Source organism: Carettochelys insculpta, chromosome 4 (assembly GCF_033958435.1).
Source record: "Carettochelys insculpta isolate YL-2023 chromosome 4, ASM3395843v1, whole genome shotgun sequence".
Taxonomy (NCBI): domain Eukaryota; kingdom Metazoa; phylum Chordata; order Testudines; family Carettochelyidae; genus Carettochelys; species Carettochelys insculpta.
The window spans coordinates 50,464,845-50,488,980 of NC_134140.1; the positions used below are offsets into that span (position 1 = coordinate 50,464,845).

At 44.8% G+C, this 24,136-nt stretch overlaps 1 protein-coding gene across 1 annotated transcript in view; it reads left to right on the forward strand.

The window, feature by feature from the left end:
* The first annotated feature begins 867 nt into the window (after nt 1–867).
* The window catches only part of KIT (KIT proto-oncogene, receptor tyrosine kinase), a 51,850-nt gene continuing 28,581 nt past the window's right edge, over nt 868–24,136 (forward strand). The window contains exons 1-4 of the mRNA XM_074992099.1: nt 868–1,141; nt 16,112–16,396; nt 20,238–20,374; nt 22,973–23,132. Of these exons, the coding sequence (XP_074848200.1) occupies nt 868–1,141; nt 16,112–16,396; nt 20,238–20,374; nt 22,973–23,132 (856 nt within the window). The remainder of the gene's footprint in view (nt 1,142–16,111; nt 16,397–20,237; nt 20,375–22,972; nt 23,133–24,136) is intronic.

The window sequence follows — 24,136 nt, forward strand, 5'->3', positions numbered from 1 at the left end:
CTCACCTTGATTATCTTTTTCTGATTTGTCCTCCTTGCTTGCTGTTTTTGGTTCTCTGTGCCTTAAATATTGAGTCTGTTCTGGTCTGGCTATGGTCTGAAGAAGTGGGTCTGTCCCACGAAAGCTCACCTAATAAACTATTTTGCTAGTCTTTAAAGTGCTACTTGACTGTTTTTTCTTTTTGAAGCTGCTATTAGGGTAGGCCAGGATACACACAGAGAAAGACACTGTGCTTCTGTGACCTGAGAGGGCTTACTCTACCAAAAGAAAATGTTTCCCTTTATGTTGCAACAGGAGGTATAAGAATGCCTGAATTGCACTGAGTGTTTCAAAGGTTACAGTTACATCAGAGGTTACAAATTGGGATTTAAGCAAAAAAAATACATATTAAAATGTCTTGCTCTGAACCCACTGATAAGATAAACCATGAAGGAAACTGGCATCAGAGAAGTAGCTGAGTTAGTCTGTATCTTCAAATACAACAAGAAGTCCTGTGGTGCATTATAGACTAACAGATATTTTGGAGCATAAGCTTTCATGGGCAAAGACCCACTTTGTCAGAGCATCTGACGAAGTGGGTCTTTGCCCACAAAAGTTTATGCTCCAAAATATCTGTTAGTCATGAAGGAAAGTGTTTGTTTTAGCTGGATTTAGATTCCAAAGTAGTTAACCTAGTTTCCATCTGTAGTGGCTGTATGCTATGTGCATATGGGCCAAGGTCTTGAGTTATAAGTGATCCGCAGAAGCTTATAGAATTAGTGAAGTGTTATATTTTGTTATTTGTAAAGCACAAAATCTGAAATTAAAGCTAAATGATAGGGTAAATATTTTCATTTGTTCAAACAAGAAGAATCAATATAGCAATGTATGCTGCATTTTGTCTTTTTGCCAGGTGGTACGCTACCTTCTATTACTCCAAATACATCTTCCTTAGTTCTGAATAGTGGACAAGAAGTAATACTGAAGTGCAACGATGATGGTCCAGTGACTTGGGATTTTCAGAATTCGGACCCTTCGGCAAAACCAAGACGTTTCAGTAATAAGGAGTGGTACATAAAAAATGCATTGGCCAAAGACACGGGCAGATACATATGCAAAAACAAAGAGAATTTGAACAGCTCCATTTATATTTTTGTTAAAGGTAAATTTTTATGACTATTCCCCCCTTCTTCCTTTCCTTCCAAAGCACATCATTGGAATCAAGTGTCTGGTGTGTCCCTTTGCATATGAGTACTCTAAAATTGTAGAAATGGTATTTAAAAGAGATTCCAAATTCATGAGGAATCAATACCCATAGATGAGGTGCTAGCTGGGTAGGGCTCTCAGGCTATGTCTACGTTACAAGATAATATCAATTTTAAGTTATTTAGCCCAATTTTTCCAAGTGCCTGTCTTCACTGTAAATTCCATTAGCTCAATTTGCGGTACGCCAAAATCGACATAATATGGATATCATATCGTAGTAACCTGATGGGTTTAGTGCTCAGTTTGAATTTAAAATTCGGAATGAAAGGTAGTGAGGAGGTGCCAGGTCTTTTAAGTGAATTCATTAGCCTCCAGGCATATCTCGTATGTGCCCCACAATGTCCCAGAGTTCTCTGCTCCAGCTTCTTCTACCCCCACTGCTGTCAGGTGTGGAGGAATTCGGCAACAGGAAGACCGTTCCATTCAGCACCTGGAGACCTGTGGCTGTAGGGTCATAAGAGGCTGAAACATCTCCTTTCTTTTTGTTTGTTAGTAGTGTGCCAGTGGGATCTGTGGTTCTATGTATACCCCTGCTAGCAGCCTTTTATTTCAGCGCTGCCTGGGGCCAGCCGCTGCCTCCCCACACCATGTGGTAGTTCAGCTGTGGTTGGAGTTGTGCTTGTCTGATAGGACAAGAAACTTCTTTTCAGCCATTTACGTGTTGTCCCACCCCCACATTCCCTCCCTTCCCTCCCCAAGAGGCACCACACATTATGGAACTTTCCCTTCTTCTTCGAGTGTCCCCATGGGTGCTCCACAATAGGTGTCGGGCTTGCCCGGCGCCGCAGATCGGATCTTCCAAGCAGTTTCTGCCGGACCGCGCATGCGCCGGCGCGCGCCTCTCCCTTGCGCGCTCCTGGCCATGTGCGCGATCCGGTCCCCACCAGTTCCTCTTAACCGCCATCGGCTGCAGACGGAATCCGAACTAGGCTAAGGCCAAGTAGCGTATTCAATGACTTCAACTGTTTTTCTTTAAAGTTTTTCAAGTACTTAGGCTACTGCAAGTTAGCCGGTTGTTATTTTTGCAAAAAAAAAAAAAAAAAAAAAAAAAGCAACAAACAAACTACAAGTGGGACAGCTTCAATCCAGTCCCAGTAACAAGCGCCGGAGGCCAAGAGCATAGGGCCATCAGCCCTCCTGCTGCGGCAGGCCATCGGAAGCGGAAAACAGCACAGAGAAGGTGCTAAGTACCCGTTTAACAACTGAAAACCGTTTAACAACTGAAAGACTCACCAACAATGTCCTCTTCAGGATTTAAAAAATGTGAGTCCTGCCGAGAGGCGATGCCAGCGTCCGATGGGCACAGTCTATGCATAAGGTGCCTTGGGGAGTCCCATGTTGCACAGAAATGCTCCTTCTGTGCTAAATTAACAGCCAGAGCAAGGAGAGACAGGGAGATGCGGCTTAAAATGCTGCTTTTTGATAAGGCCCTCCAGCCAGATGTGCCGGAGCGGCCGCAGCAGGAGGGACCCTCCGGGGCCCATAAAAGGAACGCTGCCTCCCTCACCCCATCAGCGCAAAAACGGAGGAAAGCCTCCCCAGCCCGATCCCTGCCGGCAGCAACAGCGAGCGGGACGGGAGGAGCGAGCAGCCCCCAGCCGCAGCAACAGCTGATCGGCGGCGGCGCGGAGAGCCACGTGGAAGCGGCTCAGCCTCCGATAATCAGCCAGCCGCCCCGCACCGCGGGCAGGGCGGCGGCTAAACAAGCGCCGGTACCGGCGGCACCGCAGGCAGCGGCACTGACCCCCGGGGAACCGGCGGTGCAGAGCGCGCAGGCACGCAGCCTGCAGGCACCGAAGGACACCGCACGTGCGGCACCGCCTTCGAGCGTGCCTAGCACGGTGCGGACGGGGCCGGGATCCCCTGTGCGTCAGGGGATGGAGTTACCTCCTCCAGGGAGGGGGAAGGCTGCACACCAGAGGAGGCATTGCAGCCCCTCTCCGGACAGGGCTGTGGAGTTGCTTTCTCACAGCCCTCCGCTTATGTTGCAGACTCCAACCAGAAGGCAGGGGTCCCCCCTAGCCTACCTGGAGCCCCCTTCTCCATTTTTGCAACCAGCCTCACCCTGGCTGGGACCACCTTCACCCTTCCTGGGGTTTGAACCGCTGGACTATTATGCAAAATCGCTCTCTCCAGTGTCTCGACGATCTCCCTCCCCCAGACGCAGAGGGTATGCACCAAGGGAGTGGTCTAGGTCACCTTCCCAAGAACAGTGCCTATACTGCCATGGTCGCCCCTACCACACGGGGCATAGACACCGTCGGCAATCTACTAGGGAAAGATCCCCACAGACGATCTCGTACCCCCGAGGGCAATTGCGACCGGGGACAGAGACTCAAGCATCTCAGGGGGGACTGGTTATGGAACCCCGAGATTTTCCCTCGCAAACCTCTAGTGAGAGGGTGTACCATCACCAGCAGGAACCGGAAGGGTCCAGAGAGACGTACCCCAGCGGTTCCTCGCTCTCCTCCCCGGACGAGGCTACGGCCCCGGGGGACGTCCATCCTCCGGACGATCTCAAACAGTTTCAAGAGCCGTTTAAGAGGGTGGCCTTCACACAAGGCATCCAGACAGCAGAGGTGCAAGAGAAACACCATAAGCTCCTCAAAAATTTGAGACCTCCGGCCTCCTCCAGAGTAGCAATACCGCTTGATGAAGTGATCTTAGAGTCCGCCACTACGATATGGCAGACCCCTGCGACTATTCCGCCTGTCCAAAAGAGAGCGGATAAGAAATACTTCGTGCCGGCGAAGGGCATGGAGTTCCTGTTCAGCCACCCACAGCCAAATTCCTTGGTGGTGGAGTCGTCGCAACAAAGATCAAAGACATCTCAATTCAGGACAGGGGGAACAGACAAAGATGCCAAGAAGCTAGAGCTGTTCGGCAGAAAGGTCTACTCCTCCTCCACTTTAACGTTGCGAATGGCAAATTACGCAGCGCACTTAGCGAACCATAATTTCGACAACTATTCCAGGTCAACCTCCCTCATGGACTCGCTTCCAGAGGACAAAAAGCCGGTGCTCAAGGCCATAGTGCAAGAAGGCTACGCGGCCTCGAGGACGGGAGTTCAGATCACCCTGGACGTTGCGGACACAGCAGCACGTTCCACAGCAACGGCAGTGGTGATGCGAAGGGAGTCCTGGCTCCAGACTTCGGGTATACCGAGGGATCTGCAGGCGAAGATAGTTGACCTTCCCTTCGACTCGCAGAAGCTGTTTGCTGAATCAACTGACTCAGTCCTTCATTCCAGTAAAGATTCAAGAGCCACACTCAGGACCCTGGGGATTTACACCCCTCCATACACAAAGAAAAGGTACTACCCTCAACAAAGACGGTACCAGTACCAGCAACAGCGCCCCCAGTACCACAGGGGTTACGAGCAAGGGCGACATGAACAGCACCAGCAGTACAGAACTCCCAGGCGACGTTCACAACAGAGCCATGCGTCCTCGGGGCGGGGCCAAAGGCCACAAGTTTGACATACAGATCCAGGGCTGCGCCATCACTACCATCGCACAAGGTCATCCGAAGCAACTATTCCACCATCACCTCCGACCATTCTACGACCAGTGGCAAAGGATCACCACAGACAAATGGGTGCTGGAGATCATAGCCATGGGGTACGCCATCCCCTTCCAGTCGCTCCCACCATCACGACCTCCACCCAAGCCCCACCTCCAGGAGGCCTCTCATGTAGCGAGGCTCAGGCAGGAGGTGGACCATCTCATGCTCATAGGGGCAGTGGAAAGAGTGCCGGAGCAACTGCAAGGGAAAGGGTTCTACTCCAGGTACTTCCTCACGGAGAAAAAGACAGGAGGCTGGAGGCCCATCTTAGACCTTCGCGGCCTCAACAGGTACCTGCGCAAGCAACGTTTTCGGATGACCACAATCGCCTCCATCCTTACAGCACTGGACGATGGAGACTGGTTCGCAGCCCTCGATTTACAAGACGCGTACTTCCACATAACTATCCATCCGGCTCACCGGCGATTCCTCCGGTTCATGGTAGGCAACGAACACTTCCAATACAAGGTCCTACCGTTTGGCCTCTCCTCGGCCCCCAGAGTCTTCACCAAGACCTTGGCAGTGGTGTCAGCCTACCTGCACAGACAGGGGGTATTTATTTTCCCGTATCTGGACGACTGCCTGCTCAAAGGGGCCTCGAAGGGGGAGGTTCTGCGCATGATACGCGTCACAGCAAACACGTTCTCTTCACTCGGCCTGGTTATCAATCTGGCAAAATCAAAAATAGACCCCACGCAGGACATAGAGTTCATAGGGGTTCGCATAAACTCGGTTACAGCGAGAGTATATCTACCAGAGGCTCGCTTTTGGGCCATCGGTTCCCTCGTGCAGGTCATCACCTTCAGCCCTACGGTGCCAGTCTTGACGTGCTTGCAGCTGCTGGGCCACATGGCAGCGGCGACGTTCGTAGTACAGAATGCCAGGTTACACATGCGCGGCATGCAGCACTGGCTGGCGAGTGTATACAAACCGGCAGTACACACCGTTCACAGGGTGGTGTCGCCCACAGCCGGGGTGCGCAAATCCCTACAATGGTGGGTAAACCCCAGGAACCTGCTAACAGGGGTACCCTTCCACCAGCCGCAAATATCGGTTTTTCTCACTACAGATGCCTCCCTCATAGGGTGGGGAGCGCACATGGGCGAAGAGGTGACTCAAGGACTGTGGTCACCCACGGAACAGTCACTACACATAAATATACTGGAGCTCAGAGCAGTGTTCAACGCCTGCAGACACTTTCGAGACCACATACAAGGCAAAGTCGTCGGGATCAGTACAGACAGTACCTCCACCATGTTTTATATAAACAGGCAAGGAGGAGCTCAATCCCGTGCCTTATGCACGGAAGCAATCCGCTTATGGAACTGGTGCATCGCCAACAATATAATCTTGAAAGCCTCATACTTGCCGGGTGCGCACAATGTCAAGGCAGACCAGCTGAGCAGGCGTTTTGCACTCACACACGAGTGGCAGATCCGTCCCGATCTGCTACGGCCGATTTTCCACGCATGGGGTTTTCCCCAAATAGACCTGTTTGCCACTCAGCACAACAAGAAGTGCCCACGATTCTGCTCCAGGGCAGGACTGGGATGGGGGTCCCTGGGGGACGCGTTCGCGATCCCGTGGAGGGGCCCCCTGCTTTATGCGTTTCCTCCCACAGTGCTGATCCACAAAGTCTTGCAGAAAGCCAGGAGGGAAAGGGCCCGGATGATCCTGATAGTCCCAACGTGGGATCGACAACAATGGTTCCCCCTACTCCTGCGCATGTCGGACCGTCCACCGATGCCTCTTCCGGTGGCGCCGGATCTGCTCACGCAAGCCCAGGGGTCCATAGTGCACCCGCACCCCCAAAGCCTGTGACTGCAAGCGTGGTTAATCCATGGCTCAGCTCCCTAGAGAGCACATGCACAGTGGAAGTACAGCAAGTCCTAGAAAGTAGCAGGAGGACTTCCACCAGGAAGACCTACAAGCAAAAATGGACTCGCTTCACGGCTTGATGTTCTACCAAACAGCTGGCCCCCCTTTTGGTGCCTATACCTACAATACTAGAGTATTTACTGGACCTCAAGAGAGGAGGACTCTCGCTATCCTCGTTGAAGGTCCACCTTGCCGCCATCTCGGCATTCAGACATGAGGAGGAAGGGCACACGGTGTTCGCCCACCCTATGGTTACCAGGTTCCTCAAAGGGTTGGTAAACCTATACCCCCCTCGGAAACCGATTCCACCTTCGTGGAACTTGGACCTGGTGCTTACCACGCTAATGGGACCACCGTTTGAGCCCTTGGCCACGGTTCCCCTCTGCCTCCTTACAATAAAGACGACCTTTCTTCTTGCAATTACGTCAGCTCGTAGGGTGAGCGAGCTCGCGGCAGTCATGGCAACGCCACCCTGCACTGTTTTTTCCAAGGAGGCGGTAACCATACGGCTGCATCCAGCCTTTGTTCCCAAAGTTTCTTCCGAGTTTCACATTAACGAACCTATTGTTCTACCCTCGTTTTATCCAAAGCCTCATAACTCCAACGAAGAGGCGCGCCTACACCTCCTGGACGTGAGGAGGGCGCTAGCCTTCTACGTAGACAGGACCAAGTCCTTCCGGAAAACGGATAGACTCCTAGTCTCCCTCGCTCCCAAATCGAAAGGAGAAGGTCTCTCCTCGCAGAGAATCTCAAAGCACATTGTATCCTACATAAAAATGTGCTACGAGCTCAAAAAGACTCCTTTATCGGCCACTCCCAGGGCTCATTCCACTAGGGCGGTGGCGGCATCAACAGCCTTTTTCAAGGGTATTGCGTTAAAAGACATTTGCAGAGTGGCGACCTGGTCATCCTACGACACCTTCGCCAAACATTACGCCCTTCACAGGGTATTCCAAGAGGATACCCGTCTCTCTGCAGTGGTCCTCTCGGGGACAAGCTGCACATAATCCGATTACCCACCTCCTATCTTGGGTTACTGCTGGGTAGTCACCTATTGTGGAGCACCCACGGGGACACTCGAAGAAGAAAGAAAAGTTACTCACCGTAGTAACGGTGGTTCTTCGAGATGTGTCCCCATGGGTGCTCCACTACCCGCCCATCCTCCCCGCTTCGGATCTCTGTTAGTGTTTTGCAGGGGCACCCGAGGCGGTTGGTCGAGGAACTGGCGGGGACCAGATCGCGCACATGGCCAGGAGCGCGCAAGGGAGCGGCGCGCGCCGGCGCATGCGCGGTCCGGCAGAAACTGCTTGGAAGATCTGATCTGCGGCACCGGGCAAGCCCGACACCTATTGTGGAGCACCCATGGGGACACATCTCGAAGAACCACCGTTACTACGGTGAGTAACTTTTCTTTGTGCACAGTGGCAGCTAGTCTGTGGGTGGGGGCCATGCTTGGACTTCTTTTCAGCCGTTTACATTTTGCCCTGAGCCCCACGTCCTCTTCCTTCCCTCCCCACAGAGGTGCCATGCAGTCTGGAACTTTCCCGCACCCAGCCTATCATGTGGCTTGACCCTGAACTAATAAAAGGACATGCTGCACAAGGTTCCAGGCATTTTGCATGTGGTGAGGATCCTGTAGCCAGCCAGGGAAAGTCTCCGTGGTCAGTTATGATTTTTGGGCAACAAGAAAACCCTTTGTTACCAGCGTGGCTGTCCTCTCTGAGGAAATTTTGATATGGGCTTTATCCAAAAACCAAGGGGCTGGCTATCATTGGGCGTGGTGGTGTGTCTTTCAGCTGCCCGGGGGGGACGTCTCCCTCAGCAGTCATGATTTTCAGTTGCTGGCTGTAGCCGGTGGTCTTTTAGTCGCTCCAGCCATAACTGTTTCAATGATTCATTGCAGTTTTAGTGTAGCACCCTTGTCTGCTTAAACAAATTCTTGTTCCGAGGGTCTTTTTTGCCAGGAGGTCTAAATCCAGATCCAAGCCTGCAAAGAGCCACTGCTTTTGCATCCTGTTTTCAAAAACCTGTTGGTTGGGAAACCCAAAATCATTTTTCTAACCATTCCTAAGGGCTTTACTACCTCCCCTCCCCTCCCCTCTTCTCTTGTAAAGGCAAACCAGATCCTGTCTGGAAAAAGAGACTTTTGTTTAACATGGCTGGGGAAAGAGGGGAGTGAAATGTGGGAAGATGCCAACAGGTACCCACATCTACTTGTGGGGCATTTTTTTCCCATGCTGCACCAGTGAAAATAGCCAGAATGCTACAGGGCTCAGGGAACTGTGGGACAGGTTCCCACAATACACTGCTGTAGCAGTCAATTTAAGCTATTTGTGTGTGGCAGCAATAAGTTGATTTTGTGAGCAGCATGTGGGAATGTGAGAGTGCTCAAAACTGAATTGATAAAACCCAGCATTAAGAAATCAGTGTTAAGAAAATCAATTTTAGCTTGTAGTATAGATGCAGTCTGAGTTACTACATTCTGTAAATTGTGATTTGGAGACTCCAGTAACTCAGCCAGAGATTGTGGGTCTATTACAGGAGTGAGTGGATGAGGTTCTGTGGGCATATTCAGCAAATCAGATGATAGTGCTTTCTGGCCTTAAAAGTCTATAACTGTAGTGTATTCAGCTCATTAAGAATCAAAAATATTTGTAATTGGATTGTCTGGTAAGCACAGGTAAATAAAAGACTTAATCCGTTATCAGTAATAATAGTAAACTGTTGTAGAAGGAAAATAATATGTTTAAAAACACACAACATATTTCAGGAATGATCAGGGATGCCTGGGAATGAAAAATGATGTAACGTACAGGGAGAAATGTAGTTACAGAATGATTTGGTAGGATTTACCATGGAATTCTCAATTGTTATGTACAAAAACTTCTGGAAGGTGAATTTGGATACCATTTAAAAATGAGCTAAATCTTTGGGGTAAGTTGTTCTCTGCAGAGAGCAAAAACCTTATTTATTCCTTAATTTTATTATTGGTAGAAGTTTTAAAAATATTATTTACATTCCCTACCTTGACCACCACTTCTTGCTTACTGAGGCAATTTGTTACAAATGTTAGTACCCTGAACTCTCCTTTGTATAAGCCAGTGAATAAGAGAGAATCTTCTTGCATATAGCCTCCAGCCAGTCTAGTTCAGGTAACTCAGACTAACTCTCACATACCTTTCATATCTGTCTGTCTTACCCTTTTTCTTGAACTCTTACTGCATTTTACCCACCTTTGTCTTTCTCTCTGGTTTTCCTCCCTTCTGTGACTTGTTGGATTCCAACAGATGGCCTCAGTGGTTTACATACTCTGGGAGAGGTTAGGAAAGCTGCTCAGGGACCTGTTGATCCTTCTGGAGCTGTTCCACTGCCCAGACTGACAGAGGAGGAGCCCAGACAGAGGAGCCCAAACTGTCCACCTTTGGAGAATGTTCCAAGTGGCCTTGTGATGTTTCTGAGGAAAGGAAAAGCAACCAGGTTCTCCCAACAGCCATCCTTCTTTCATGAATAATTTTCTTCCTCTTCTTCACGTCAAAATGCCAAGACAAGGGTTAACTGTCCAGGTGACCAAACCAAAAAGCTAACCTAAAACTCTGGAATCCTGCTTCCCATGAAAAGCACGCAGACTTTCAGTGAGAACTTGCGATGTTGGGTTCCTTTAGACCTTATGAACAGCGTATGCACAAATCTATTCTTGTCCCAACAGCTCACCCCTCAGTCCCCCAGCCCCTTTCATAATCTGCCTTCAAAACTTTCCCCCTACCGTCTTATCCATCCAGTATCCTGAAACCCTTGGAAGCCATTTAGGTGGTCCCAAGCACTGGGGACATTTATGTTGTCTTCCTCAGAGCAAATCATACTGTTGTTTCTCATGGATCATGACAAATTAAGTCAGATCTGCCATTCTGAGTATGTGATGGATACCTCAGAGCAGCGGTTCCCAACCTTTTCCAGGTGGGGACCCATTTTGACAATTCAAAAAGATTTGGTGACCCAAGGCAATTCAGGAATGTGGGGGAGAGCAGTACTGTAACTAGCTAATTTTGCACCTGAGGCAACAATATAAAGTTGTGACCCGTCATGGTTTATATATTCATAGTAGTTATTTCATAGAAAAGGGGAAATATATTAATAAAATAATAATACTACATTTACTATAGTTAATCAGCATTGTGGTAGTGGAAAGACACTCATCCCCAAACTGCTCCCCCCCAGCTTAAACCCCACAATCGGGCTGGAGGGGCCAAGGGAGTCACAGGGACCGCCGCGGCTGGAAGCTGGCTGAGGCATGGAGCTCCAGCCAGCAGCGCCAGCTGCCCAGGTGTTGAGGGGAGACCTGACCCCCACAGCTGAAAGCTGGCTGAGGCGCAGAGCCCTGGCCAGCAGTGCTAGCCACAGGAACCCTTGCCGGGGCTGGTGGTGGGGAGATCCCTACCCCCATGGCTGAAATCTGGCTGGGACAGACGGGACCCCCAGCTGGGGCTAGAGGTGAGACCCCGATCCCCCTACCTCGCCGTGATTGGAAGAGCCTGGTGGTTGTTAATTGAATTAAGAAGTTGAGAACCACTTCAGGAGTGTGAAGGGCTTCTTAAGAGCCACCTGTGGAGCTGCCCAGCCCAACTGGTGACCCTTTTGAAATGTGATTGCAACCCATAGGTTGGGAAATCCTGCATTAGAGCTTTATCTACCACACAGGTTTTTTTAAACCAAGGTAGCCATCATAGCCCACTTCCATGAGACAGTCATTCGTATATGTATTATAAGAATCATTTGTAAGTGTGATATTCTGCACCTTGGAGAGGAAGATGGCAAACCAGTGGTGTCAAATAAACGTGGTTTTGCAGTGAGTTATAGGTAAAGCTTTCTGGCCCTCACTCAAGACTTGGTTAACCGCTTAGTCAAATTTCTAACTCATCTGGGACAAACAGTCCTTAGTGATAGGCTTTTGGGGGTAAAGCAAGTATTTTTACAAGCCATACCCATGTTCCTGCAGCATTGTATGGTATGTTCTTTAAATCCTGGATGTCCTATGCAGACATAAGTACAGTACAGAGCATTCAACTCTAAATAAAACACCATTATACTTTCCGTTTACACAGCAACAGGAAGAATGTGATAATGTCTCCAAATATGTCCTTTGTATTCTAATTTCACCCTCAGTATTTCTATAGCTGCAATGCCACAGTTCAAAGGCAGATGGTAATATAAACTAATCATCAGTCTTTCAGGCTTGGGGCATTCATGATACACACATTCTTTATTTCCTTGATCAGAAATCATGCAGCCCTGAGAGAAAACAAAACAACCACCTACTTAAGCATGAATTATCAGGGAGCTTGCAACTCAGTTGTCTAGGTGGAGGCAATTAATAATCCCCTTCTAAGTAACTAAAATGGAAGACAATCATCTTACATGCTTTTATATAAGAGGCAAGCTAGATGAATATTATTGTTTAGCAACTTGTTTTGTTTTGGAGAAGCAGCACTACTGCCCAAGTTGTCAGTGATGTGTTGTGGAGGAGTGAGAAAGTGTATGGGTAACCTTTCCAGGTATCTTAATTCCTTTAGACAAATTGATTAATGCCATCCTGCCTTTCCCACACCTTTTCCAGAATGATCTAGGAAGATTGTACAGGATCAAGCCTTGATAATTTCTGCTCACCTCCATCCTGGTTTTAACACCTATTTCAGCTGTTTGTGAATCAGCTGTTAGTTATCACACATCCAAGGACCTCTTTTCCTAGGGAACTTTCTCCAGCTCGGGGACCCATCCAGGATGAGAGAGGCTGCACCTACACTACAAGCTTAAAATCAATTTTATTAACATTGATTTATTAATGCTGGGTTTTATCAATTCATTTTTGAGCATCGCCACCTTCCCACATGCTCCTCACAAAATCGACTTATTGCTGCCACACACGAGTCACCACAATTTACTGTTGCAGCAGTGTATTGTGGGAACCTATCCCACAGTTTCCTGAGCCCCATAGCATTCTGGCTATTTTCACTGGTGCAGCATGGGGGGAAAAAATGCCCCGCAAGTGGCTGCAGGTATCTGATGACATCTTCCCACATTTTATTTCCCTCATTCCCCTGCTCCATTAACCAAACATCCCTTTTTCCAGGAGGGAGCTGGCTTGCCTGTGTAAAAGCTGTGTTTTTCATAATTGAGGGGAGGGGAGGGAAGGGGTAGTAAAGCTCTTAGGAAAGGTTAGAAAAAAGATTTCTGGTTTCCCAACTGACAGGTTTTCAAAACGGGGTGCAAAAGTACTGGATCTTTGCAGGCTTGGATCTGGATTTAGACCTCCTTGAAAAGAAGATCCTCAGATCAATAATTATGTCTCAAAAGTCCAAGAGGTGGGTCCCTGCTGGACTGGGTGAAAGGTGTAGGACCCCTGCACCTGTGGGGCAAGCAGGATCTACTCCCAAGACCCCCAGGCAAAGTGCCATAATGCCCAAGCCTGCCTATGCCGCATGGCTGCTACCCTCGTGGAATGAGGCCACCCCCGCACTGCAACATGGAGGAAAGTCCAGGAGAACATGAAGGAGCTCTAGCAGGGCTATGTTCAGGCCCAGTATGCTGTCCGGCACTCCAGGGCAGGACCTGCCCCTATTACCAGTGGGCCCAGGCATGGATCTAGGTTTAGACCTGGCAAAGAATGCTGTCAGAACAAGAATTTGAAACTGAAATGTATGTTTAAATAGACATGGGAGCCACACTGAAAATGCAATGGATCATTGAAACAATTATGTCTGCTTTGGTTGCTCACCAACACTGCGGGCAGGACTCACCATCTGCCCCTAATACCAATGGGCCCTGGTTTTGATCTAGGTTTAGACCTGGCAAAGAAGACCCTCAGAACAAGAATTTGCAACTGATATGTATGTTTAATTAAAAGACCCCCAACAATAGCCAGCCCTGAAAATCGTGACCACCGAGGGAGACTTCCCCATGGCAGCTAAAAGACCTCCAACTATAGCCAGCCCCTGATAACTTTGTCCACCTAGGGAGACTTCCTCCAGATGGATAAAAGACCCCCGACTATAGCCAGCCCCTGAAAATTGTGGCTGCCAGGTAGACTTCCCCTGAGCAGCTAAAAGACCCCCGACTATAGCCAGCCCCCATACCTTTGAATAAAGCCCATACAAAAATTTGCTCTGAGAGAACAGCCATTTTAGTTATGAAGTATTTTATTTTGTTGACCGGAAATTATGTCCACTGAGGGAGACTTCCCTTGGGCAGCTAAAAGACCACTGAAGAGCAGCCAGCTCCCCGGTATCCTAGCCGCCGAGGTAGACTTCCCTTGGCCGGCTACAGGATCCTCACTATGTGGAAGCTGCCTGGCATTTTGCACAGCATGTTCTTTTATTGATACGGGATCAAGCCACGTGATACAGCTGGGCACAGGAAAGTTCCAGGCTTCATGGCACCTCCAGGGCGAGGGAAAGGAGAGGATGTGGGGGTCAGAACAAAATGTAAACAGCTAGAAAGGAGTTTTTAGTCCTATCATACAAGCAAGACCCCCATCCACAGCCTAGCTGCCATGTGATGCAGAGGGGCAGCGGTTGGCACCAGGCAGCGCAGAAAAAAAAAGGCAGCTAGCAGAGAACAACAGAGAACATTCTCAAAAGGCGGTCAGTCTGGGCTCCTCTGTCCTTATAGAGCAGTTCCAGTGGAACAGCTCCAGAAGGATCAATGGGTCCCTGAGGAGCTTTCCTAACCTCTCCCGGAGTAGATACAGAACAACAGACCTCACAGCTATATGCTAATAGCACAGAAAGAAGATTTTTCATCCTCTCGTGACCCTGCAGCCACGGGCTTCCAGGTGCCAAATTGAAATGGTTTTCCTGTTGCCTAGTTCCTTAGCACCCAAGAGCAGTGAAGATGAGAGTCCAGAACCTCTTTATGGGACACACACGGAGCATCTCTGGAGGCTAATGAACGCTTCCTCTCTACCCTTCATTCGGAATTTTAAATTTGAACTGAATGCTACACCTAAATCAGGTTAATACGATATTACGATATTGATATTATGTCAATTTTAGTGCACCATAAATCGAGCTAACGGAATTTATAGTGAAGACAGGCACTTGGTAAAATCAGGCTAAATGCCTTAAAATCGTTACCTCATAGTGTAGACATAGCCATAGACTAAGACGAAATTAATAGTGTAAGCCTTTGCCAGTATGGATTATGCATGAGTTCTTTCAGATTGTCTTCTGGTCTGGGAGTTATCTAATGTTTATGTGTATGCCACTGTCCTGTGTGGAAGCCATTCAGCTCTTGGTGCAAGACAAAAAGCCTACAGTAAGGATCTTGGCCTGAGCTTCTTTTGTGTTCAATTTTTGGGGGTTTCTGGTACTCAGAAAGACGTATAGCTATGTCTTCATATTTCAGCTAGGACAGAGATCTGAATGTCACTCTATCCTGCTACAGAATGTTGCAGATTAGATGTTCTGTCTGCAGCTGATGCCATATTTAACTGAAAAGTTCTTTAGGCTAGCTTAAAATGTGCTATTAATTCTCGCGTTGGTTGAACAATATGTTATGCTCTTGTTTTATTATTCCCATCCTCACTATGTATCCTCTGGTACTTTACTTCTTAAGTCCCCATAGATTTCAGAATAGTGAATATAAAAGTTACATGAAGACCAACTTACATAAAAGGAGCAAAACTTGTTCAAATTCTACTCCTCCAAAGTACACTATATTCTGGGGAGGGGTATGGAGAATGGGACCATAAATAAATGTCCACAGTCATTGTGAAATCTCCTAATTTTAGTGGAAAAATTATAGTATTTAGAAATTAGCAGCTATCATGAACTTCACTGCGGACATACTGAATAACTAAATTATAATTACTGAGGATTAACAAGATGTTCATGTGAGCATCCCAATGTTTTGAAGGAGAGAAAAGTTTTAACTTTGGTATTTCCTCTGGTAGCATTATGTGTCTTTTTTAGTTTGAAAATTATAATTGAGGTTGTACTTCAACTTTCACTTCATCATAAATTTTCCTCCTGGGCATGGAACTCAATAGATCTGGTCCCAGCTCATAGGTGAATTTTCTTAATAGTCTGAGCAAAATCTTTTCAGGAACTTTTTGAGCTAGAAAAGAAGGAAATACTAACTTCCTCTCTTTGTAGATAGAAGAAAAAATACAGCCCCCCCAGGCCCCCAAAAACTCTCAGGTGATTGAATCTTAAAACTACTACACTTCACTATCATGCAGTCAGAAAATAAGAAGTTTCTAAACTTCTGTTAGCAATGTTAACTTAGTAAACTTAAATTAACACAATATTCAATATCTTAGTAAAATGTATAATTTAATATGCTCTTTGTGCAATGCAGAAGATATTTTTGGGAAGTGGCTTGGAACCTTGTGTAATGCCTGACTTTTTTAACATATTTGTCTTCTTTCCAGATCCAAATATCCTTTTCTTTGCTGACCCTGATACTTTCTTCTATGCCAGAGAGGACAGTGATGCTACTGTGGTGTGTCCAGTGACTGATCCAGATGTTTCAAATTTCACTTTGAAATTGTGCAGTGGCAAACCATTCCCTGAGAATTTGACATTTATTTCAAATCCCCAAAAAGGAATCATTATTAAAAATGTACAAAGATCATTTAAAGGGTGCTACCAGTGCTCAGCAAAACAAAATGGAATTGAGAAAACATCAGAAAAAAAATTTCTAATTGTACGGCCAGGTAAATGCACATTTTTCCCTCCATTGTGGAAGTAAGTGGTGTGTACATGTGTGAGAGAGAAAGAAGCTCCCTGGTGGGAGACAGAGGGGATGGAACAATCTCATTTTCTTCATGGGTGCAAAAGGTTGGCATATAAATCTAGTCTAATTTTGATAGGGATTTCACTGGTAAAGTTGCCATTTGTGACTGTTTACCTAACTCTTAAACTACAAGCACTTTAGAATTTTGCAGGCAGAAGTCGCAGAATGTCTACACACAAAATACATTTTGTAAATAGAAACTGTTGACAATAAAGCAGTGTGGGGAGGGTTCTTTTGTTGACATAGCAGATCAAAAGACCGATCCACTTTTATGTGTAGACGGGATCTGTCAACAGAAGTTTGTTGGAAAAATCTTTTCTGACACTAACTTCTGTAGGCAGATGCTTCTGGTGTAGATGTAGCCTTAGGCATTTTATTTAACGTTCCAGTGACACTGTAGGTTAGCAAATTGTAAATCAGTTTGGAGAGAAGGAAATGTAAGCCTAATTTATGAAAGTGCCTAAAATATATTAGCAACTGAGGCATACTACCTTTCTGAGGTTGAAATATCTTGCCCAAATTCACTCTGCAAATGTGTGGTAGAATCAGGAATAGAATCCAGAGCTGCTTATTTCAGGTTGCCATTTTTACCGCTGGAAAACTCTTACTCCTTTTTTGTACCATCATTTACATCACTCAAATATAGTGCAGACATGGACAGTTCAGCTCCATTGGCACAGGAGTCAAAGCTCTATATGAGAGGTAAGTATATTTACAGTACAGGGGAAGGAACACAAACTAAAATTGGGAAAGAACAGGTTAAAGATTATTTAAGTTGGTAAAGTCTGGTGAAATTCACCATAGTGTTCTTAAAGAGCTAGCTGAAGCAATCTTGGGATCCTTTGTGATTATCTTTCAGAACTTGTATAGGATTGGTAAGGTCCCAGAGGACTGGAGAAGGTCAAATACACTGTCTACCTTTAAAAAGAGGACCTGGTAATTATGGAATTTAATAACTGGAGACATAGTGGAACAAATTATAAAAAATGAGCACCCAGAAGGTCATAGAATTGCATGGAATAGCCAACTTGAATTTGTCAAGAACAAATCATGCCAAACCAACCTCATTTCCTTCTTTGATGGGGTTTCGGTAGTGCCCTGCCTGTATACAAATTCATAACCATGGATTTATGAGTATAAATTGGTATCTGTGAAACTTCAGGGCTTTCCAGGGGAGCTGCAGCAGTGAAAGGAACAGAAAGTGGACCTGCCAATCCCAGGAGTCAGCGCCCCCCCCCACTGGCAGCTCCTTCAGTGGAGCAGTAGTACCCTCAGCCTTGCCTCTAGCCCTTCCACATAGCTTTCCATGTCTCCTATCCAGGGGCATGCCAGTAAGACTGGTTCTTGCCCATCTGGGCAAAGCTGAAGGCAGAACAGCTGCACTGGAAGAGCTGCTGGTATGGGGCACTAGTTCCTGGGAGTGGTGGCTCCACATTCTGCCCGTTTTCCACTGTGATTCCCAGTAGAGCACTGCAGTTCACACATACCAACTTGTAGCTGCAGATCTCTATACCTGTGGATAGAAATTTGTATCTCTGCAGGGTTCTAGTTTCTGGCCTACTGGACGTGGAGGGAAAGTAGTAGATTTTTAGTAAGGTTTTTGACACAGTCTCACATGACATTCTCGAGAGCAAACTAGGGAAAAGTGGTTTAAAAGAAGCGAATATGAAGTAGATTCAGAACTGATTGAAAGACCGTATTCAAAGAGCAGTTATCAATAGTTCTTTGCCAAACTGTTGAGGGAGTGCCTAATCATCTCTCACAGGAATTGGTCCTGGACTGGTTTCTATTCCATATTTTTATTAATGACTTGGGTAATGAAGTGGAGAGTATGCTTATAAAATTTTTAAGATGACAACGAGATGGGAGGGGTTACAGGCGCTTTGAAGGACAGGATTAGAATTTAGAATGACCTGACAAATCAATGAACTGGTCTGAAGTCAAGATGAAACTCAGTAAAAATGAGGACAAATTAATATGCTTAGAAAGTTAAAAATCAAATACATCGCTGCAAAATGGGGAATAACTGGCTAGGTGATAGCACTGCTGAAAGTGATCTGGGTTTATGGCGAGCCTCAAATTGAATATGAGTCAAATATGATGCAGTTGCAAGAGGGCTTGTATAATTCTGGAGTATATTAACACGTGTACTCTATATAAATCACAAGAAGCAATCATTCTACTCTCCTTGACATTGGTGTGGCCTCTGCTGGCACACTGTCCAATTCTTGCTGCCACACTTTCAGAAATATGTGGACAAGCTGGAGAGAGTCCAAAGAAGAGCAACAATAATGACCAATGTAAAAAACCTTACCTGTGAGGGAAGGTTTAAAAATTGTGCATATTCATGCTTTAGAAAAGAAGACTCAGCTGAGACCTGGTAACAGTCTTCAGATATGTTAAGAGCTGTTATAAAGAGGGCCAGTTGTTCACCATGTCCTCTGAAGGTAGGGCAAGAAATAAGGGGATTAATTTGACTCCAGAGCTTTAGGTTAGATAACTGGAAAATATTGCAACTATAATAGTTAAGCTTTGGAATAGGCTTTTAAGAACAGAGGGGACAACATTTAGAGGGAGTCTTAGGTATACTTGGTCCTTTGTCTGCACAGAGGCTGGACTAGATGACTTTTCAAGGTCTCCTCAACCTCTATATTTCTATGACATTATTATATAATTATTTATTATTATTATTATTTATTATTATTCATTATGTATATTATTAGCATATATTTTTATTATTATATAATATCTGCCCTCTACTCGCTGTGATCACCAATCTCTGCTGTCTTCCCAGGTGGCTCAGGGAGCCACATGGTCAGCCCCAGCCTTCTTGGGGCATCCCCACTCCCAGCCCTCTCTACCTGCCTTCACCCCTCAGGAGGCAGGCTGGTGCATTTAAATAATGTCATTTTGTCGACCAGGAGGAGGGGGGAAAAAGAAAACACAGAGTGGGATAGACAGATATTTTAGAGGAGGACTGGGGAAAATGTTGAAGCAAAAAAAAAATTTAAGGAGAAAATTGGAAAGCTTTAGATATTACAGATAGGTACATAGCTACTAGATCCTCAGTGTAAATTGTCATTACTTGATTGACTTCAGCAGGTCTACACCAACTTCAAACAGCTGTGTATGTAGCCCAGTAAGTCAGTAATACACATCAAAGCCATTTAAGTTAGCAACCTCGTTGACAGTCTTGATGAAGACGTATATTCTGCCCTTTGTGATCACCCATCTCAGGCAGAGTTAAGGCCCATTGGCAGGGCCGTGTGGTAAAATTAAACACTGTCATTCCCTGTGAAGTTTGTCCTTTGGCTCAGTGGAGAGCTTTCAGGTTCTTTGGCATTCAAATAGATATTTTCAAAGAGAACAAAATTCAGTGAGACATTTTACATTTAAGAAATTGCATTTAATTTCAAGATACAATTCCCTAGTGATCCACTTCTGACTGATTTTTAGCTGTAGACATCATCAGAGTTATCACTGTCATAGAATGAGTTATCTGACTGATAGATAAAAGTGGGCAGTATTTAACGATCTGACTTCTTCCATAGGTCACTTAATGTTTTCTAATTTTAAGTATAATTTAAAAGGGGGTAAAATGTATATACATAGCATGAAAACACTATTTTAATGTATTACAAAGATATAAATGCCTCTAAGAGGACTAAATTTTGTTGGAAGGTTAACAACTGTTGACTTTTATCCATCTTGGAAGCTCTAAACAGCAACGAAAAATAATGCTCTTATAAATTGTTTTCCAGTTCACAAAACCCTCCCAGTTATCACCGTATCCAAATCCAGTCAGCTTCTCAAAGAAGGGGAAGAATTTGAAGTTACATGCACAATAACTGATGTAGATAGCTCATTGCAAGCTAGCTGGATACCTCAAAATAACACGGTGAGATCATTTAAGTTTTAAGACCATCTAGAAAACAGAGCCTTAGAAAAGCATTTATGTCTGTATTCCTTGAAAATAAAACTTCTGTGACAGTATGTTTATTTCAAGTAAGTAACATTTGGTCAATTTCAGTTTATCTTATTTCCTCACGTAGGATAGGACTGTGACTTGTCCTCACATCACCATGCAGGCCAAAGAGAGGGCACCGTATACTCTCCTGCTTTCCTGTGTGGGCTTAGACCTATCCCTGATCACAGCTGGGGGCGGGGAAACAGCTTTTAAATATCCAGGCCTTGTCTACACTAACCAGAAACTTTGAAATGGCCATGCAAATGGCCATTTTGAAGTTTACTAATGAAGCGCTGAAATACATATTCAGCGCCTCATTAGCACACGGGCGACCGCAGCACTTTGAAATTGACGTGGCTCGCCACCGTACAGCTCGTCGAGACGGGGCTCCTTTTTGAAAGGACCCTGCCTACTTCGAAGTCCCCTTATTCCCATCTGCTCATAGGAATGGTTGGTAATAAGACCTACTACCACTCCTAATGCATACAATCCTATGTTAATTAGCAGGTCTTTCACAGTTAATGGTAATGAATACACAATTTTCGGTTCCTGTGTTCATAGAAAAATGAAACTTCTCTGTTACTGTAATAAGAGATAAATCACGCAACCTTATGCACCTATGGCCTGGATACTGACTCTCTAGGGTTCCCTCTGCCTTTCCTAGATAATCCACTACTGCTGGCAGAGTTTCTCTCATGAAGTGGATATCTATTGGGAATCTCAGATCACAGATTCAAGAAATAAGAAAGCCTAAATGACATACAGGCAGTATGGTACTTGCAGATGGGGCTTTTGGTTTTTAGCCAAGGTTAGCTATAAATCTTTCGTTTGAGAGCTTCTGTTTTCTTTTTTGATTACAATAAGGTAGGGATCTTTTCTTGACCACGTTTTCATTCTATATTGTTTTAAATGTTATGAAGAGAAATCCAAAAGAAAAAATACTTTTGATAGCTTAAGTTTGACTTTTCGGTTTTGTTTAGTAAATATCATGGGAAACAATCATTTAAATAGTGAACGTCAAATTAAATCTTGTATTGACATGGCTAGCATAAATAAATTTAAATAGAGGCAGAATTGCATAGTGGCTTGAATTAAAAAAAAAAAAAAAAAAAAAAAAAAAAAGGGGGGGGGGGAAGTTTTGAGTAAAAAATGTTCACAGCCTTCCAGATCATTAGCAGTTGTTGCTGTTGTTTGAATATCTGTTCAAAACAGGCACGTCCATATAAAACTGTTAAATGGCTGAAACACCTGGAAATCTTTAGCAGCTCTCTAAATGAAAACATTTTCATTAGAACATCTGAAAAATTGAACACTGTTTTGATCTAATTTCAAATGACAAGTCATCCTAACTTAATAGTATATCGACACAGAAAACTAAAAGCACTTATTACCCAACTGTATCATAAGATCCCACCTAAAAATCTTTCTTAAGCTCCCAGCCCTGGCCCCCTAGAAACAACTCCTAAAATATTAAATGTTTGGAAGAAGTGACTTTCTAGTTTGATCAGAAGGTTAATAAATCCAGATGCATCCAGATCAAAGAGGGTGAAGCATTCCAAAATGGAGGACCCCTCACTGAGCAGCCTATTGGCAGCTCCTTGTGCTGAGAAAACTTCATGCTGATCATGTCTGTTGTGCTCAGCTATGACAGAAAAGCCCAACAGGGAACTGGTGCCTCTTCTTAAGGTATACAGGGACTTTGCAGTTACAAAGCGCATCACCTTAAATTGTACCTGGAACTTTAGTGAGACCCAGAGCAATTCTTGAGGTTATTTATTTATTTATTTATTTATTTATTGACATGCCATATTGAAATGCCATTTGATGGATGTGCCAACCAGCAGCCATATTCTGCTCTAACTTCACCCTGCAAAGTCAAAGTCAAAGTGAAATTCAATGTAGAAGCACTAGAAATATTTTTTAATACGAATGGAAGTTTGCTTTCTGCAGAATCTGGGTATTTTCTGATGCTGGAAAATTACCTCAAGCAAACTGGCTTTGGCCCATTGCCACAAACACCAATATATGGAGCTATTTGAATTTGATGACTTTGGCCCATTCCTAATTATCTGGTACTCTTCAGACATGTGAACAGATTAGATCCCCTGTCTGAGGACTGTAAAATCTAATTGCAAGGTGCCATATGCCGATAATGCCCATTGAAACCCTTTGGAGTTGAGGTTACTCTGTTTCCAATAAGATATGATTCTAATTTAGAAAAAGATATGCCAATAGAACCCAACAGACTCAGGGTGTGGGAGTGGGATTTGAGGAGGAGAGGCAATAAAGAACAAGGGAAAGCGAGTACAGCTTTGGGAAGAACATTCTTTTTTTTTCCACAGAGAATCGATCATATAGTTGTTTTGTATGGAGAAGTTCCAGTGACAGGTTTTTCATGAAGGCTTATTATTCCAGTTTAAAGTTATGAATATTAATGTAGTGAAGTTATAATTACTTCTATTTTTAATTTATCTACGATGGCTGCTGCATACACAGTATTTTAGATGTTAATTGTTTTTTTACCGACAGACTGTTAAAACCAAAAGCAAGAATGTGGGTGATTATGGATATGAAAAGAAATTAACATTAAGCATCCGTTCAGTGGGAGTTAATGATTCTGGAACATACACATGCCAAGCAAGAAACCCTTTTGGAACATCTAATGTCACAATAACCTTGAACGTACTAGGTAAATAGTTCTTAAAGCAATATGCCATTTCTAAGATCTGGAAAGAGAAAATGCAAAGTAAATATGCACTCCAATGTAGCACAGCAGAGCTTATTGTTAAAAAGGTATTGCAGACTGGTGATACATCACAAAAGAAAGATTAAAAGTTTGGTGTGTCTGAGTTCTTTAATGACTGTAACCTGAGTGTCGATCAAATGTGATCTTGCCTAGAAGCACAACAGTGTTTCCATCTCTTTTGTTTGTGTGCTCTTAACTGCTTTAATTTTAAAATGATTTCAATCTTAAGAAAACAAAGAATTTCCAATTCTTCATCAGCTCACCCATCTTTGTACGGTAGTCTCTTCTGTAATCTTACCTCCTGCTATGGGTTTTCACTCAGTCCATCTTGGTAATGTGATCTCATTACTAGTCCCACAGAATGAAATAACATAACTAGTACAAGTAATAATTGCCTAAATTGATAAAGTGGCTTGTTGATTTGGTTAGTAAGAGACTTCTGAATATTTCCAGGTTACTGCCTAAAAGATTTCCAGTTTCTCTGCTTCTGAGAATGTAGAAATTAAAACCTAGCTGTGAAACCTCAATATTTCTTGAGGTGTGGTTTCTCTGTTGCCATCTTTTTTTTTCTCTTCCCTTGTAAAACCGTTTTCTTTCACAAATACCATTGCAAAACTTCATGGTTCTACCTAGTAACTCAAGGAAAACAAAAAGAGATTCTGAAGAAGAAGGAGAAGGAGATTCTGAGCTGGTGTAAATCAGCACATCTCCATTGGTTTTAGTGCAGTTACACATTTTCACACTGATCTGGCTCAAAATTTTGAAGTATGTTTGCTCTCTAGCTGTACATGAACCTAAATTGTTATGCAACGAGTATCGAAGCAATCCTAAGTATCAAAGAACAGAATCCTTTACAAAGGACAGGTGTTGGAAAAATAAACTTTATCAGACAAGAAGGGACATAAGTCTGTATGGAGCTTATTATAAATGCTCAAACTACAAATGGC